The sequence below is a fragment of the Artibeus jamaicensis genome, unplaced genomic scaffold, assembly GCF_021234435.1.
Source record: "Artibeus jamaicensis isolate MK-2021 breed Jamaican fruit bat unplaced genomic scaffold, CSHL_Jam_final contig_477, whole genome shotgun sequence".
Taxonomy (NCBI): Eukaryota; Metazoa; Chordata; class Mammalia; order Chiroptera; family Phyllostomidae; genus Artibeus; species Artibeus jamaicensis.
In genome coordinates this window covers 8,360,188-8,374,569 of record NW_026521854.1, presented here as the reverse complement: position 1 = coordinate 8,374,569, position 14,382 = coordinate 8,360,188, and the positions used below count along the sequence as shown (strand labels likewise).

Genomic DNA, 14,382 nt, shown 5'->3' with positions numbered 1-14,382 from the left:
CTGTGACCTCTGGCTTCTGACACATGGCTGGGCCATCTCCTGCCTCTTCTCTAGACTGGCCCCAGTGGGTTCCTTCTGTTGGGGTCCCCAGGACCACCCCCAGGTCAGTGGTTCACTGGGACTCAGCACATAGCTAATGTACTACAGCCAAAGGACACAAAGGGAAACGGGGCGAGGGCGTGGGGCCGCGTGCAGAGGAGGCCAGGTGCAGACTTCCAGGTCCTCTGTGCACGGGGTCACACTTCATTCCTCCATCACCAAGCTCTGACGAGTTACATGAAGTGTTTGCCAAGGGCGTGCAGGGTTTTTGTGTGTTTTGGGGTTTTTTTTTTAATTGGTTTTAGAGAGAAAAGGAGAGAAAGGAACATCGATTAGTCATTCCACTTATTTATGTATTCATTGGTTGATTCTTGTATGTGCCTTGACCAGGGGTCAACCCACAGCCTCAGCACATCGGGACGACACTAACCAACTGTGCTACCTGGCCAGGGCCCAGCACCCAGGGTTTTATTTGGGCTGGTTATGTAAGCACCTCTGCCCGGCGTGTACCACAATTTTAGCAGCTTGGGAAGAAAGCAGGCGTTAGCTAAACCATGTCATTTGTACAACACGAACATTTAGGCATAGCCGTGAACCACTTGTCGTGCAGGGAGGGTTCTACTTCAACTGGGGAGCTTTACCAGCCAGGTTCCTGAATGCCAGCCAACGGCCGGCCTGGCAGGCACGTCTTCAGACCTGCTGGTGGCTTCTACACCCCAGACCCCGCCCGAACCCCAGTCTAAGCTCCAACTCCCACGTTCACCTGCCTGCTGTCTACTCCAATTCAGATGTCTAGTCACCATACACGTTACAGAGCCAAGAACATGTGCCCTGTATCAGTGGTTCACTGGGACCACCTGGGGGTGGTCTTGGGGACCCCAACGGTAGCCGAGAAATGTGCCCTGTAACCTCCCCCATTCCCACATTGAAGCCAGTACCCACGGGACTTCTGTCTCAGCCTTCCCTTTTTGTTCTTTAGTCTGTTGTCGAACTATTCTCAAGAAATAGAAATCAGCCCTGGCCGGGCAGCTCAGTTGGTTAGAGCATCATCCTAATACACCAAGGTTGTGGGTTTGATTCCCACCCAGGGAACATACAAGAATCAACCAATGAATGCATAAATAATGGAGCAAGGAATCAATGTTTCTCTGTCTCTGGGATCAATAAAAAGAAAAGAAATAAAAGTCAAATGGTGTCACCCCCCAACTCACCTTCTACCATGGGCCACAAGCTCCTGCATGCTGTGGCCCTGCCCACCTCTTCCCTTTGTCATCCTCCCCTGGTTCACCTCCCCCCAACCCCTGCACTGCTTTACTCTCCTGCTATACCCCAAGCTCACTGTGGCCCCTGATGTGGTCACCTGCCTGCAGTGTCCTCGGTGTTGTGGATGAGATATGAGACTACCCAGTCCTGTGGAGGAGAAGGAACAGCACACAGCCACTCTCTCAAGGGGAGAGTGCCCAACCCTTGCCTTGATCAGCTTTTATTGCTTTTCTGGGCACATTACATTGAGGATGGTCCTCATTTACTATGCACAGGTTTGCTTTAGGTGGTTACCTTTTACAGAAAATAAAGGAGAGGACATTGCTAATTATATCAAAAAAGAAGGATATTGGCAAATGTAAAGGGAAAAGTGGTTGAACTGGTTACACTCGTCCTTAGGAGGTTTAGCACAGATTTTAGGAAGTTGCTTTAAAGATACACAATAAACATTTTCTGCCTCAATTCAGGGTGAGGGAGTTTTAGCAAAAAGCAAGTCTCAAAGCAGCCTAGGTACAATGCAGGCCTGATTCCCCATGGGAGAAACTATCCGTGGGTGTGGGTCCTGTGTACCAGACCTCACTTTCTACTGGGCTTTCCAAGTGGGAGCTGGGCCCATGCCACGCAGAACGGTCTCCTATAGGCCCCAGTGCCTTCGCATGTGCTGCACCCTTGGTCTGGCAGTCCCCTAAAATCTGTACAGCTTACTCATCCACCAGGTCATGACCAACCAGGACAGCCTCTGCAGAGAGGCCCCTCATTTCCCCCTCTCCTCCCACCTCATCATCGTAGCATCTATGGGACTCACTTCCCGTGGCCAACTCTTGTCTCCCACTCAGCACAGAAGTTCCACTAGCCCGACTTCCCCAACGTGACATCCATGGCGAAACGGCATTGTGATCACTGACCCAGAGGGGCATCTACCCCACATGGGGCCATGAAAATCCCAACCGCCATCTGAGGCTCCTGTGTCAGAGAGGGAGGGGCTTTGGAGTCCCAGCCCCACCCAACCTCACTGCTAGTTTTCTTCTGGAAGTTCCTCTGGGGGCCACCTCTCCATTCACAGGCTCCATCCAGGACAGTGGACACCAAGGGGTGGGGAGTGATTCTGTTGTGACATGCTCAGGGGAGGCCGTTAGTTTGTGGGAGACCACATCCGCCAAGCAGATCTGGGCAATCAGGGTGGGGCCCTCTGTGGTGGGGCCTCAGGGTGCTGGGCCAGAAGTGAACTGATAGGCCCCATGTTCCTGGAGACTGAACTCCATGCAACTGATATGCCAGTGGCCAGGCTTTCTAACTGACCAGGGTTGGTTGGGCACTCTGCTCTCCTCCGCAATGGTGTTGCTCCTCATGGTGGAGGCAAGGGGCAGGCTCACTGGGTTATAGAGGACATGAAGGATCAGAGAGGTCAAGTGAGCTGCCCAATGTAGCCCAGCCTGGGAGGCCTGGAGCTCGAGTTGGCATCTCCCCCAGACCCAAAGGCATCAGATTCAGTCACAGTGAGGAGTCCTGATGTCATTACTCTTACCCGAGCCCCTGCTATCCGCCTGAATTTTGTCCCGCTGATCATCATCACGTGACTAAGGAGGGATGTTATCATGTGACTTACAGATGAGAAAACTGAGATCCAGAGAGGTTGGGAAATTCACCCAAGGCCACACAGTGGGTGAGTGAGAAAGGGGCTCCTTGTGTTTCTTGCTCGGGGCTGTTGACTTGCAGATTCAGGGCAACCCCCTGCCTCTTATAGAGCAGGAAGTGGGGGGGGTACCCAGCTTGAGCCTGCGATCAGGCTGTCTAAACCGGCTGGGCCAGGGCAATAGGCCTGCAGGGAGGCTGCCCCCACCCCCTGCAGCTCAGCCATGAGGCTCTGGGCCATTGAAAAAGGAGGAGGAAGTGGTTTTGCCTGTGGGCTGGGAGGAGGAGTTGGGCAGCCAGCACACATCTGGGCTGGCTGATTTGCTGGGCACTGCTTACCATACTCAGAGCCCACCATGTGTACAGGGGCCCTAAAAATGGTTTAGCTTTTTTTTTTTAACTCAGAAAAAAAGTAGTACAATAATAATGAATGTATAATAATGAAGCCAGTTCAGTCATAAAATATAATTTTAAATGTTTTTTTAACAGAACTCTTTTTTTTAAAGATTTTATTTATTTATTTTCAGGCAGAAGGGAAGGGAGGGAGAAAGAGAGGGAGAGAAACATCAATGTGTGGCTGCCTCCCACAGCTCCCCACACTGGGGAACCCGGCCTGCAACCCAGGCATGTGTCCTGACTGGGGACCAAACCAGCGACCCTCTGCTCCTCAGGCCGGCACTCGATCCACTGAGCCACCCCAGCCAGGACTCACAGGACTCTTAATGCGACCCTGTGTGCCTAGTGAGGCTCCATCCTGCCTCTGGCCCTAGGTTTCTGTGGCTCCCTCTACCTAAGGCATCTTCCACTCTTTCTTCAACTCCCCAGCCCATGAAGCTGTCGCCCCTGCCCCCAGGTGCCACTTTCTCCAGACCAGTGAGGCCCCCTCTGGGGGTTCTTGCAACTTCAGTCCCTGTTACCTGACCTACTGTTTGCTTTGAAACAACATTAATAATTTCTTATGCTTTTTCATTGCTCGCTAGATGGTAGCTACTGGGAGGATGGGGCTCGGGCCTCTCTTGGTGTCTTCTCTGTCTTCTGAGGATCTAGCTCACAACTGGTGCTCAATAAAGGCTTGTCCTGGTCTGGGTGGAGCAAGGGCGCCCCTCCTTCACCTGCAGCCCAGCAGCTTTGTTGGAGCACAGACAGAGGGCCGTGGGAGTTGTCCCGGTCCCGCCCCGGGGCTCACCTGCCTGAGGAAACAGGAACCACCAGGGCGTGGCCCCGCCCGGCCCTGCTGACGTGTGGGCCCTGAATCGAAACCCAGGCTCCTGCAGGCACAGCACAGGCACAACCAGAAGGAGGGCAACAGCCACCCAGGGGCCTCCCAGGTATGTTCCCTGGATGGGACTCCTTAGTCAACCACATGCCCACCCCTGTGCCTGTCCCATGCTGGGCGAGGCTGGGGCCTGTGAGGGCCTCTAGAAGACAGAGCATGGGGTTGGGCCAGAGGGAGGGATGGGGCCGAGGAGACCAGAGATGGAGGAGGAATTTTCTGAGATGACCATTGGGAAACGGTGCTGGAGTTGGGGAAAGGGCATTTCTGGCAAAGAACCTTCTGGGCAAATGTGTGGAGGGGAAAGAGAACTTGATCAGTTTGGGGTACAGCAAAGATGCTATTAGGGCTGAAACAGGGGGTTAGGAGGTGGGAGGGCCCCCGATGCCAGGGTCAGGAATGTGAAACTTAGTATGACTTCATCAGTCACTAAACTAATTAATCATCAGCACATACCCTGTAGCCTCCTCTGTGCCCACCCAGCTCCGGGCGATGCTGGGGACCCAGGAAAATCCAAAAGAATCCATCTCTAGCCCTGAGCCCAGACCCTGGGAGGCCCTAATATTGGGGAGACAGTAGACACTCTGGCCCCATGAGGCAAGTCAAGGCCAGAGGCCAGAGCTATGAGGACAGTAGTGGACGTGGAAGAGTGCCAGGGTTTTGTTGAGGGGATGAGGCAGGAAAGGTGCATGAAGGAGGGGATATTTTTACTGGGTTTCAAAGGATAAGTAGGAGGTCTCCCAGATAAAAAAAACAAAAACAAAAACAAGTAGGTTCTTCTCGTGGGGTCGCTACCGGACCCACGAGTATTTAGTGTGCATACTCCTGTCCTCTGCTGGTCTCTGCCAATCAACACCAGTGCTGTGGCCGGCCCAGCCTGTGGCTCTTAATTATGATTTTGAGATGTGTTTCAGCAATAACCATAAGGAAACTTACAAAAAAATAAAGGTTTATTTATTACTTAAAGACCTGGAACTTTACAACACATCAGGGACCACACACCAGGGCTGAAGGTAGAGAGAGCAAGTGTGCACGTGGGCAAGTAGCCCCGGTGGTCAGTGGTGGAAATTGGCCGAGCTCTCAGACAGAGGCGCCTCCGTGGGAGAAGGCAGCCTGGCTCTCCAGTCGTGTGGCCGGCAACGTTGACCGGAAATCGCCACCCTGGAAACAGATGCCTGAGCGATCAAAGCTAGAGTCAGACGCTTGCGTTACAGAAAAGAAACACACACACACGGCCAGGGCTGACGCGACGCCAGGTGAATATCATCACCACGTCCCCAAAGTGTAGTTGAAAACACGGGCACCGAGAGGTTGGGCTGATGTGTCCGAGACCTCACAGCATCTAAGTGGGTTTGAATCCAGGCTCCGAACAGCTTTGTAACTCTGCCTTCTTTCTTTCTTTTTTGACATGCTTATTGATTTTAGAGAAGGGGAAGAGAGAGAGGGAGAGAAACTTTGATCAATTTCTTCTGGCACGCGCCCCTTCCTGGGACTGCAGTGCAACTCAGGTGTATGCCCAGACAGGGACTCGAACCTGTGACCTTTTTTTGGTTTATGGGATGACACTCCAACCAATTAAGCCACACCAGCCAGGGCTAAACATTTCTTAATATATTTGATTTCACTTGCCCAAAATTCCTTTGGGCCACTCCCTGGAGGGGTGTTCTCACCACCTGCCTCTGGTAGGAGAAAGTCAACCTTGACTGGGTTGGTCAGTGGGGCCCCTGTCTGTGGAGACAGCCTGGTGACAGTGACCTTCTGCAGGATGGAAAGGTTAGCCCGGGCCAGATGAGAGGCGGGGCCAGTTTGGGGGCAGAATTAGGGTGAGTTTGAGGGGTCAGCCCAGCATGGCGCAGCACTTTCGCTGGATTTACACTGACTTCATAGCTGTTTTGCAAATCGGTGCCGGTTTTTCCAGCTCTGTGTCATTAGCTCACAAAGTCCAGTGGTACCTGAGCTTAAAACTGTTGAGAATGACTGTGAATTACCTATGTACCTGTCCCATCGTAAGTGTGCTATCCAATGTGCTGGTGACATTGGTGGCAGAAGCAGCTGTTCGGCCCACATCTCTGTGGTGTTTAAAGTATCATGGCGACCCTTTATGGTGCCCACCGAGTGTCCACTATCGCAATCATCCACTCATCCTTTTGCCGGCACCACATCCCTCCGCGGACATGGGTGGCCATTTAATATTTGAATAAATTCAGTTCTTAAACTTAAGTACATATACCTATAAAGGGAACTTTCCCACACTTTCAGTAATGAAATAATAAGAATAAAGAAAAATAAAATATGAGGATTTTTGCTTTTCCTTTTATCCTATTTTAAAAAGATTTTATTTATTTATTTATTTTTAGAGAGGGAAGGAGGAAGGGAGAAAGAGATGAAGAGAAACATCGATGCTGGAGAGAAACATTGATCGGTTGTTGACTACTGCATGCTTCCTGACCAGAAACCACACCCCCAACCCAGGCACGTCCTCTGACCCGGTACTAAACCAGTGACCTTTCACTTTGCATAACGATGCCTAACCAACTGAGCCACACTAGCCAGGGCTTTCCTTCTATTATTATCACTCCCTTTTAATGCTTTTATTCTTATTATTCTTGGAGGATTTTTAGGAGGAGCGAATAAGCGAATGTACATAAAGTGCTGGCACATAGCAGGTGCTCAGGAAACATAAGCCAGCTTCAGGCCTGTTGCTCTGTCCAGCCTAGAGGACTTCTCCAAAGAGGAGGCACCATAGCTGCAAGAGTAGGATAAAGATTGGAGGTGGGCCAGGCATGACTCTCTCCTCCTTCCTGTCCCCAGGTGACACCTTCCCTCTGAGGAAGTCATGACAGAGACCAGAAAGCTGCCGCCCACACTGCCCCCACGAATGGACTGGTTCGTGCACACACAGGTGGGCCAGCTGGCCCGAGAAGGAGTCCCTTCGTGGTTCCATGGCGCCATCTCCAGACAGTGAGGATGCACCCACACCTTCCACCCTGCCTTTCCCCCTCTTTCTTTGTCCCTGCCCTGGGAAGGTTTCCACCGTGGAATTCTGGGCATAGCTCACCTGAGTTAAGAGGACGAAAAGAGATTTGGAGCTTCTGGCTTGAATCTTGTCTCCTCTACGGACTTGCTGTGTGCCCTTGGGCAAGTTATTTTCCCTCTCTGGGCCTTGGCTTTCTCTATGCAAGTGGCTACCAGGCCAGAACTGCCAGGGACCTGGCAGAGCCCCTGCCCCCACCAGGCCAATCAATGATAGCAGGATGCAGCCTCAGAATCCTTCTTAACACAGTGCCCCAAATAGCCACTCTCAGTCCATCAGGTATATAGCTAATATGCCCTTTCCACATCAGACTGAGCTCTATGATGAACAAACTTACCTACTTAGTCACCCCAGGGTGTGGCTCTAAAAATGGAGAAAAGAACATTTACTGCCATCCTTGGCATTCAGGAAACTGAGAGAACATTGCAAAACCACAGAGAGGCAGAATTGGGTATGGTTTCTGAGTTCGGAGGTGTGCCAATAAAACATGATATAAGCCATACATTGCAATTAAAATTTTTTACTAGCTATATGAAAATAAGCAAAAAGGAACAGGTAGGATTAATTTTAATCGCATTTTTTATTGGCCCTGGCTGGTGTGGCTCAGCTGGTTGAGCATCATCCCATAATTAAAAGATTGCAGCACTTAACCCAGTACATCGATGATACTGTCATTTCAACAAGTAATTAGTACAAAAGAATCAGAGACAGTATATATATTCCTCTATTTGTACTGTCTTTTATTATATATACTGAGATGGTATATATATTTCTCTATTTGTACTGTCTTTATTTTTTTATTACTTAAAAAATTTTAAATTGGATTGTGAAATGTTAGAACTTAATGTGTTTGTTGTCAATAAAAGTTAAAGGGCCATTTGTTCAATTGTAAAAACAAACAAACATTTATAAAAATTTTACCCCAATTTCTCTAAAGATAATTATTTGGTTAAAATTCTTTAAAAAATTGATGGAATGGCACAGGAATAAAACTCCACTCTATGGAAAAAACATACGTGTCTCAAAACTAGAAGGTGCTACATTATACCAATTATCAAAATTTAATTTATTCTGAAACTCCTATTAAATTATATGTACTTATGAACAGAATCTTGATTGTTGAATCCTATTGATTTGAAAAATTTAAAAATCAGGGGTCACATTTCCTGAAATATTTTTAGCAGAGGTAAGCACAAGGTTTAAGTGAAGATTTTTTTCATGAGTAAAATTGGTCTGTAATTTTCTTATTTTGTGATATCCTCATTCAGTATGAGAGTAATGCTGGCTGGCTTCACAGAATGAGTTCAGAAGTATTTTATACCCTCCAATTTCCTGAATTTGTGTACAATTAGTAATATTTCATCCTTAAATAGTTGGCAAAATTTACCACTGAGTTTTCTTTGTACAAAGAACTTGGCAATTAAAAAATTATAAATTCAAAAATTTTTTTCAATTACAGTTGACATGCCATATTATGCTAGTTTCAGATGTACAACATAGTGATTAGACATTTATATAACTGACAGAGTACTTGCCCCAATAAGTCTAGTAGTCCATCTGATACCACACGTAATCTGCTGACTGTACTTCCTGTGCTGTGTACTGAGTCTTTAGAATATGGTGTGTACCATATGCTAATAGCACATCTTGATTCAGACCACACTGTAAGTGCTCAGTCACCACATATGGTCAGTGGCCTCTGCACTGGACAACATGTCCAGAGGCCCCTTATAGAGGGTCACCTTACTCTCTGAGAACGCCAGAAAATAGTAGTAATAATGATAGTAAATGATAGTGATATAGTGTGGACTTTAATAATGTGGACTTCACGGTGCCGACTCTAAATCCTTATGTAACCTGACTTCTCAAAAACTTGGTTACCATCATTGCTCAGTATCCATGGGAGTTGCCTCCAGGACCCCCCACAGACACCAGAATCTGCTCAGGTCCCCTCTATGAATGGTGTAGGTCAACGCATAGAGTTGGCCCTCCACACCCACAGATTCCCAGCCTCAGACCAAAAACACTGCAGAGAGGTCCGGTTTGTATACTTACTGAAAATACCCGCTTGGACTTGGCAGTTCAACACATGTTGTTCAAGGGCCAACTGAACTAATAGTGAACATTCGGGAAGCATGTACCAAGTGGAAGTTCTCACATTGCACACATTTCGTCTGTCCTCACATTGGCCTGGGGTAAGGGTTTTCTACACCTTCGGGAAGCTGAGGTCAGAAAGGGACTGACCCTCCTCAAGGGGCACACAGTGAATGAACAGCAGAGTTGGGGTTTGGTCTCAAATGCATCTGGGGACAGCTCCTGCCTTGTTACCTGTCATGCCTGGATCCACCCAAAGCTGCCTTCCTGGGGGGATTTCAGGCACTGAGAAGACAGGCAGGGGTTGTGGGAGATGATGGGTCTGGCCTGGGGTCAAGGTCATCAGAGGGCTCCTGGCACCTCTGGGGAAACATCCTGTCCATGAATATTCTAAGTTCTGAAACAACCAAGGGAAAAACATGTTTTAGGTTGTTTGTTCAGACCTGGGTTGACTGGTACACCGAGGGTCTGGGCGTACACTGGGTGGCTGGGCCTCAACTGTCTCCGTCCCGTGTGTGTTCTTTTAGGGATGCAGAGAGCTTGCTGGAGTCACAGCCGCTGGGATCCTTCCTGATCAGGGTCAGTCACAGTCACGTGGGCTACACGCTCTCCTACAAGTAAGGCTGAGGCTGGGGGGCAGGGCAGGGGGAGAAGGCTTCCAGGCTTCCTTGGAGGGGTGAGGGGTGTTTTATACTGCAAGTCTCAGCAACTGATACAAAGTTCTGGACAGAGCTGGCTGAAAAGTGAGCAGCTGCAGGTCTGGCTGTAACCAGCAGGCTTAGGTCGGGTGGTAACTAAGACCGTGTGTCTGAGAACAGGAGCTGCTGGGGGCCTGAGAGTGGCTACTGCCCTTTCCACAACTACCCTCCTCCCTTCCACCACCTGACTGGCAACTGTCTGACTCCACTCACGAGGATGGGTTGGGAACCTGAGGCCTCAAAGCCTGATCTGGCGTCCCAGGGAGTGGATTCAGCAACACAAACTATTTTTCGAAAGGTTTTTGGGCCAAAAGAATCCAGGAAAACCCAGTGGCTCCCTCACAGAATTACCCGCAGTGGGAAAACTTGGGACTGAGTTGCACAGTCCAAGGCTCAGTTCCGCTACTTATATGCTGTATGACCTTGGACAAGTTACTCAACCTTCCTGTACCTCCCTCAGAGTCTTCATCTCTAATTGTAAAAATGCTAAAATTAACTGTCTTGTTGTGAGGATTAAAATACATAGGAAGCACTGCCCTGGCTGGTGCCACTCAGTTGGTTGGAGGTTTGATTCCCAGTCAAGGCATATACCTAAGTTGTGGGTTTGATTCCTGGTCCAGGCAAGTATAGAAGGCAAGAGGCAACCAATCAATGTTTTTCTCTCTCCCTTCCTCTCTTGCTTCTTCTCTTTGTAAAAGCAATGACAAAATGTTCTCTGGTGAGGATTAAAAAGAATATATAGTAAGCACATAGTAGGCCATTAATAAACACACTCATTCATTAAGGGAACAGTGTGCCCGGCCACCACAGCCTCGGGCTGAAACCTGACTCAGTTTTCATTACCATTTCTATCGGTCATTTACCCCTAGCCAGGCACAAAGCTAAGCTTTTCCTGCAGTAGTTTGTTTCACCTCCCTAGCCCCATGTTATAGATGGGGACACTGAGGCACAGCATTGCTAGTCACCTACCAAGTGTCACATGGCTAATGAGAGGAGAAGCTTGCATAGGACCCTGGCGGTCAGACTGCATCCATCGTGCTGCAGGTTGAAGGACCGGGGGTGGGGACGGGGTGAGGGGAGTGGGATGTCTCAGCCCTGGCCGTGTCTCCACAGAGCCCAGAACTGCTACCGCCACTTTATGGTGAAGCTCTTGGACAGCGGGAGCTTTCTAATCCCTGGGGAGGACAGCACCCATGCCTCGCTGGACGCCCTGGTCACCTTCTACCAACAGCAGCCGATGCGGCCACACGGGGAGTTGCTGAGGCAGCCCTGTGGGCAGGTGAGGGTTGGGACCCAGTTGGACTGTAGCTGTTCCTCCCAGGGACCAAGGCCCCCAGACTCATTTTGCTCCCACCAGTCCCCTTCCGCCTCATGATTCTGTCCTTTCATGGTCCCTGTTGCCCCACAGTCCCAACTCCTCCTGGTCCTAGTTGCCTCCAGGCTGATTTTTTACAAGGGTTCATTACAAGGGTTTTTACAAAGGCATAACCTTAGCTGATCTATAGGAATAGCTTATTTCCTGATAAGCCTCAGTCAGCAGGGCCTAAGCCCTCAGAAACTGCTGTGGGAGGAGCCAGCCTCTTTATTAGAATGTGTGGGTGTGGCCTAGGCCCACACAAATTGTTGTGGGCGGGGCCTAGGCCCACAAGCTGCTGTGAAAGGGGCGTGCTTCACTGCGAGGTTTGTGGGTAGAGCAGCTCCTGAGCCACAACTACGAGGGTCCAGGGGCCTCAGCCTCATCCTGGTGCCCCTCCTTGGACCTGAGCTGCAGGTTCCCTCTGCCCCACAGAAGGATCCTGCAAACGTGGATTACGAGGATCTCTTCCGTTACCACAATGCTTTGGCTGAGGAAGCTGCCAGCCCCACGCCTGGTCCCAGTGAGCATCAGAATGCTTCCTCCCATCCCGTGGCTGCACCCAAAGAGGTATGTGACAGAAAGCTGGTACCTCCAACCTGGGGGAGGGTTCAGAGCAGAGGCGGCCAACAGCTGCTAAAGGAACTTTCTAGAATGAAGATTAGATGCAGCAGCTCCAAGTTTAAAACCTTCCAGTGATTTCCCACCAAGATTAAAATCCCGACTATGACCTCCATTCCTCCTTCTGTCCTTCACCAGCCCAGCTTCAGCACCTCTGCCATCCTGCACCAGGCTAACTTCAGGGCCTTTGCACAGCTGTGCTGTAAGCTCCGCCCCCAAGCTCCCCATGCCTGGCTTCTTCCATCAGTCCTTCTTCAGGGGGCTCCCTCCCATCTCCAGACCTAAAGTACTCCCTTAAGCACTTCTCCATCACATCATCCTATTTATCTGCAACAGAGCACTCCTCGAAATTTGAAGTCTTAATTTATTTATGGGTTTTCATGTTTCCTGTCTGCTGCACCCCTCACTTATCACCACTTACCAGTGAGGGAGCTTGGGTAATTACCTCCAAATTCCATCAGTCATTGATCCGGCACTGTTCCTGGGAGACTTCGATTCTCTGGCATTTCTGGTGTGCTTTGTGGACACAGTGGGCACTGGTGGCCAGAGAAGTCCCCAAAGCCGAGCTCCTGGTGCCAGCATTTGGTGTGGAGCTGGGACAAAGAGGATATGAGTGGGCCATTAACAGCATCTGCCACGCTTGCCACACACTTGGCCTGAACAGCAAAAGGTCAGCAAACCACGGCCTGAGGGCCATATTTGTTCATTGCCTGTGTCTGTATGGCCTGTGAACTAAGCATGGCATTCACATTTTTGAATAGTTGAGAAAAATACTGTTTCATGGCTTGTGAAAGTCGGATGAAACTCAGATTTCCACGTCCACAAAGTTTGAATGAAACCGGGCCCACTCACTTGACAACAGCGGAACTGAGTGAGCAGACAGACTGTACAGCTCGCGGAGGGAAAAGTGTGTTCCCCCTGGTCCTTTACAGAAAAGGCTCCTGGGGGAGCTAGGGCAGTCGTCTACTGAGAAGGGAAGGGTGGGGCACGAGGTTAGGTTTGGAGGATCAGACGGGGTCATTTCTCAGCCCCAGGGTGTCTGGATGGACGCCAGATCCCAAGTCCAAGGCAGATGCAGAGCGCTGGTGGTTGTGCTGGCACGGGTCTCACCTGCTCTTGGTTTTAGGTTTCTGCAAAGCCAGCCCTGCTCCATCAGCCGGAGGAAAGGAAGCCATCTGCAGAGGTGTGCAGAGTGCCCACAGAGGGAGCTGCCCCCTCCTGTCCCCGAAAAGCCCCTCTCGACGAGGCCTGTCAGAAACTCTGGAGGAACCTCAAGACACTGCCCCAGACGGGTAAGAGAGTCCAGCAGCAGTTGAAATCCCACCTGGCAGCTGTGAGCTTGTTGCCGCTCCAGGACTCCAAGCAGTCGGAGGCGACTCGCAGCCCAGGGGTCCAGGTGGACGTTGGGGTCTGGGACAGTCACACCTACACAGACCCCCTGGTGGCCACGTCACTCGCAAGCCCCTCACAGCCCCAGGCTCCAAGAAACAGAGACAAGTCCTCCAGGAGGGCCTCAAAGTCAACCAGCTGGAGTGACATGACCCCAAGAACCAGGAGTTGGCACCAACCAATAGTGAGGTCCCTGTCCTCACAATTGTCCAAATTGGAGCTGAGGGACTTGGCTGAGCCCCGGGAGGACTGCCTTCCCGAGGAGTACCGCCCACCACCACCCTTCGCCCCTGGGTTCTGCTAGAGAAGAGGTTCTCGCTGGCTCTGGGACCGCTGCTGCCGGGGAGCTGCTCACACATGGACCCCTTGCTTTCTATACACCAGCCCTCTGGACCTGAGAAATGTAATAAAGACGTCGCTTAGTTCTGGTCCTGCAAATGCCAATGAGGTGACTTGGTTATTGGAGTAATAATACAGTCAGTTATGGTTAGGGTCTGGAGCACCTACTGTGTGCCAGCCCCATGCCAGATCCTCAGCATTCACTATTTCTTTTACGCCACTGAGAAGGCCCATCAGGTAGGCATCTTCTGCACGTTTTCAAGAAGAGTGAGGTTCAGAGAGGAGAGAGGCACAGCCAAAGTCACCAGGCTACTGAACGTCAGTGCCAGGCTCAGAAGTCACGCAGTTTGGAGTCCTTTCCCTACTTTCCCCTCATCCGGACTGAACTGAGTCTTGGCCACACCTTCCTCCTGGGTTCTCATGCAAATGAAGGAGGGGAGACTTGTGGTGGGCTTGGTACTCGGAGGCACCCCGTACACCAATGCCAGCTTCAGGAGAAGCAAGTGTGTCCTTTGCTTTAAAAAGGGAGAGGCAGCCCCTGGCCGTGGTTGGGGTGGGCTCCGGGCTGGGGGGTAGCAAGGCTGTGTGACTTAGGTGAGTCACTAGACCTCCTCGAGCCTGTTTCCTCATCTGGAAAATGGGGAGG

At 50.5% G+C, this 14,382-nt stretch overlaps 1 protein-coding gene across 5 annotated transcripts; it reads left to right on the top strand.

The window, feature by feature from the left end:
- The first annotated feature begins 2,888 nt into the window (after positions 1–2,888).
- On the top strand, positions 2,889–13,841 carry HSH2D (hematopoietic SH2 domain containing). Of its 5 annotated transcripts, none has more exons than XM_037141921.2 (8): positions 2,890–2,965; positions 3,462–4,262; positions 6,565–6,679; positions 7,019–7,168; positions 9,863–9,952; positions 11,147–11,312; positions 11,805–11,957; positions 13,135–13,841. In XM_037141921.2, the coding sequence occupies exons 4-8, from the start codon at positions 7,044–7,046 to the stop codon at positions 13,699–13,701; spliced, it is 1,101 nt and encodes a 366-aa protein (XP_036997816.2). In that variant the 5' UTR covers positions 2,890–2,965; positions 3,462–4,262; positions 6,565–6,679; positions 7,019–7,043; the 3' UTR covers positions 13,702–13,841. The 5 variants fall into 5 exon arrangements, with proteins under 5 accessions (XP_036997819.2, XP_036997816.2, XP_036997818.2 ...); XM_037141923.2 differs by having other exon boundaries at positions 6,565–6,696; positions 11,826–11,957; XM_037141920.2 differs by having other exon boundaries at positions 6,565–6,696.
- Positions 13,842–14,382: the final 541 nt, after the last annotated feature.